General features: G+C 35.5%; 1 protein-coding gene across 1 annotated transcript in view; it reads left to right on the top strand.

Annotated features, from left to right (window-relative positions):
• LOC103924315 (liprin-beta-1-like) overlaps positions 1 to 3,484 on the top strand; it is an 84,112-nt gene that overhangs the window by 54,847 nt on the left and 25,781 nt on the right. The window contains exons 9-10 of the mRNA XM_009332809.1: positions 1,362 to 1,394; positions 2,724 to 2,785. Coding sequence (XP_009331084.1) covers positions 1,362 to 1,394; positions 2,724 to 2,785 — 95 coding nt within the window. The remainder of the gene's footprint in view (positions 1 to 1,361; positions 1,395 to 2,723; positions 2,786 to 3,484) is intronic.

Below are 3,484 nucleotides of genomic sequence, written 5' to 3'. Positions count from 1 at the left end.
CTGTCATAGCAAGTTCTTGATCAACTTTAAACTAGCCTAAGTAATCGCTAGTTAGCTCTTTACGTGGCTTGCATAGTGCCTCAAAAGATGTGGTTTATATTGGCAAAGAAATCCTTAAGCTAATTTCAACAAGTTCCCCAAAAAGATTATACTGAGAAGGAAACTTTCTGTGTCAGTATCTGCTGGGCTTTGCTTGTACACCCCTTACTGGTAAGGAAGGGGAAAAGCCATGCTGCAAACCCAGAGTATGATGCGTACCAGGAAATCTTCAGTGTGGACCTAGCCATAAGTAGGTGAAATTGAGAACTGGTTCTGGGTTTGTACACTGGTTAAGTCTAAATCCTAATTAAGCTTGAATTAGCACAGAAATTTTACGTATCAGCTAATTATTTTATTTGCTTGCAAAGAAGAAACAAAATCAATATTTATTTGGGGGAAACTTAGATTTAGGAACTTATTTAAAAATAGAAATTTTTCTTTAAAGCCTCACAAAAATTTTCCACAGACTTTTTTGATCTGCTGCAATTTCACTTCTGAATATATCTCACTGATAGTTATTGCTGATTTTAAGATCGTGCTTTTAAAATATGTTTTTAGAAAAATAAAGCCACAAGAGATTAATTAGTCTCCTCCCCTGACCTGAGGAGGAAAATGCTATGTGTAGATTGTCACGTTTTATTTAATAAAATTATCTGTTTTCAAAAACACTGCATGGGATCACTAAAAGTGACCACCACTTTGAACCATGATTCTTCTTTTTTTTTTTTAACATTTAAATGTGAACAAGCTCTGACTTTATTGCATTTATGACTACTTATATGGAGCTTTTCTTCCTGGGGGCTGCTGTGTACGTTGAACTCCATTACCCTCTGGTTCTCAGCTTTAGTTTAGTTTTCAGTATAGCTCAGCAGGAGATCTTCTGCCATGATGAACCATGTTTTTTCTGCCTTGAACCAATATTAAGTAATGCTGTTTGCAGATAACACAGGTTATCTGCCCCATTAGCTGAATTGTGGTTTCTGAACAAATACGCATACGTTATCACTTACCTGGCTTTTGCCAGTAAAGTGTTAGCTTAAAAGTAATCTATTGGCATAAGCCTTTTCTGAGGCTTTACAAGTGAAAACATACAGTTGAAAAATATATCCTTGAGACAGGTAGCCGTGTATGAGAACAGTGAGACTATTTTGTGTCATTAGGAACGTTAGCACCGGGGGAGTGCAGGTTGAAACGTTGAACCGCTTGCTTCTGCAATAATATGTGAGGAATAGTTGATTCCTTAAGTATCAATATTGTGTTAAAAGTTATTTAATGTCATAACCTTCATGCTAATTTCAAATCCAATGGATTTTCCTGCACAGATGAAAATTGTAAAAAGAAGCTCAAAGATAAAAGTAAGGTTTCTGGTGTATTTCCACAAGCATTTGCATTTCAGAAGTGCTTTCCAGAATAGCTTTCTGCATGTGTTTGCAAAACTGCTTTAACAAACATTGTTAGGTTGCATCATCTATAACCCTTAGTTACACTTACAGTAAAATTTGAGAATAAGGGTGGATATAGCACACTTGAAATACAAAGTTTTCTGAAGAAAAGCTGATAGGCAAAGAAAGATTTGGTCTCATGGAGACTCACAAAACAGTTGCCTCTCAATGAAATGCAGTCACAATCCAGTAAACCAGATTTTCAGTTAGCGTAACTGAGTGAAAGTCATTGGAACTGGATCAGTTGTTGTTTTAGCCCAATGTGTCTAAATGTCTTTCATCTAGAAAGCCAGCCAGGCAGCTTGTTTTCTTCTTGCATTTCATTAAGGAGGTAAATGTTCTTCCCACTCCGTTTGTTTTCCAAGAAATTTTAGGAAGTTAAAACAAGGTAAAATGCTTTCTTGCCTGTGAATTTGGCCACCTTGCCTATGTTTGTAATGAAATTTAAAGTTTACTTCATTTATGCAATTTTAGCAAAAATGGAGATTATTTCCATTCTTTTTGAATTTCTAGTCCAGAACACCTCCAAAATCTAACCTAGTTAGAACATACGTGTTTCCATGTATTTATACTTCTTTGTAAATAAGGATTATAGATGAAGCGCAGAACACTGTCATCATCTGTATTAGGGACCTTTTCCAAGTCTGAACTACAATATATATAATAGCATGACTGCTCATCACAGCAAATACTTGTATCATTCCATTGTGCTGTCCTCATTTCTACATCCATACTGAATTAAGACTAAGCATCACTGCACAATGCTTTCTTCATCATATCCATTAATCCTATTGCTTTGTATAGTGGGTTTTTGAGATGCCATTTGGTGGGTTTGTTGACTGTTGTAATGAGGATGTGTTTTATTGCACTCCAAATGTAGTATTGTATATTTTGGACTTCTTGTTGTGCGATTATTTGATTATTTGAAAGATGGAGATAGTGAAAGTCAAGCAGTAGTTTTACTCTTGACTTTTCCATTTTCCTAAGGCTGGGGAGCTGGGGAAGGAAATTTCCTGAATTTTGTAATTGCCCTGATAAAAATGTCAGAAAAAAGGTTTTGAAGAAAAAAGGTTTTCTTCTATATACTTCCATCTAAAATAGAATTTAAGTGACTTGTGTTTTGTCTTTTAATTTGTAAATTTACTTTCAGATATTACCGAGTTGCTTCTAGGTTTTTTGTTTTTCTTGTTTCCTTACAATGTCTTATTTAAATTGACTTAGAGAACTGTATTGTGTTTTTAGATATAGAGGTACAGAAAATGAAGAAGGCGGTAGAATCTCTAATGGCAGCGAATGAAGAGAAGGTAGCAAAGTCATTATTTTTTCCGTAATCATGCATCAGATTGAGTTAAATCTCTAAGAAAATCTTCACATATGAACTTGTCACAATTCAATTAAAAAATCAAATTTGTAAGAATCAATGACTCACTGTAGTCAGAAGCACTGCAGTGCCTTTAAGGGACTATAACTGAGCATTTATGAGCTCTGTCGCATGTACGCAGGGTCCTTACACTGTTGTGTCATTCAATTCAGTGTGACTGCAATTTACACCATGCTCTGAAAACGTAGAGAGCTCCATACAAGTCCCATGAGACATCTCAGGCCGTGTTTCCAAAAGGGCTTTCTGTAAATTATGAATTGTTCTCATGTACGGTTTTGCGCATTCATATGCATATGCATTTTGTAGGATTTTTCTTTTGATCACCAAAGCCCTAAATCCTTTGATTACTGCTTTCTTTGTACATGGTGAATTTATTATACTCTACCTTTGACTTAACAAGAGAGCTGAAATCCACTTTGAAGGCTGGGACAATTCTGGTGATTAACCAGATGATAGTTTTTGCTAAATACAAGTTTTGATATTTCAAAGCCTCTGAGTTCTGGGTCCTGTCCCATCCACACTTCCCATTTCTTTTAGTCTCACAACCAATTAAACTGAAGAATATCTAGTATTCGTATCTCTTATTTTTGGTTTGCTGAAGGAAGAAGCACAGTCACAACTT

This window comes from Pygoscelis adeliae, unplaced genomic scaffold (genome assembly GCF_000699105.1).
Source record: "Pygoscelis adeliae isolate BGI_AS28 unplaced genomic scaffold, ASM69910v1 Scaffold38, whole genome shotgun sequence".
In the NCBI taxonomy this organism is placed as follows: domain Eukaryota; kingdom Metazoa; phylum Chordata; class Aves; order Sphenisciformes; family Spheniscidae; genus Pygoscelis; species Pygoscelis adeliae.
The sequence above is the reverse complement of the archived record's forward strand: the minus strand, read 5'-3'. Positions and strand labels throughout refer to the sequence as shown.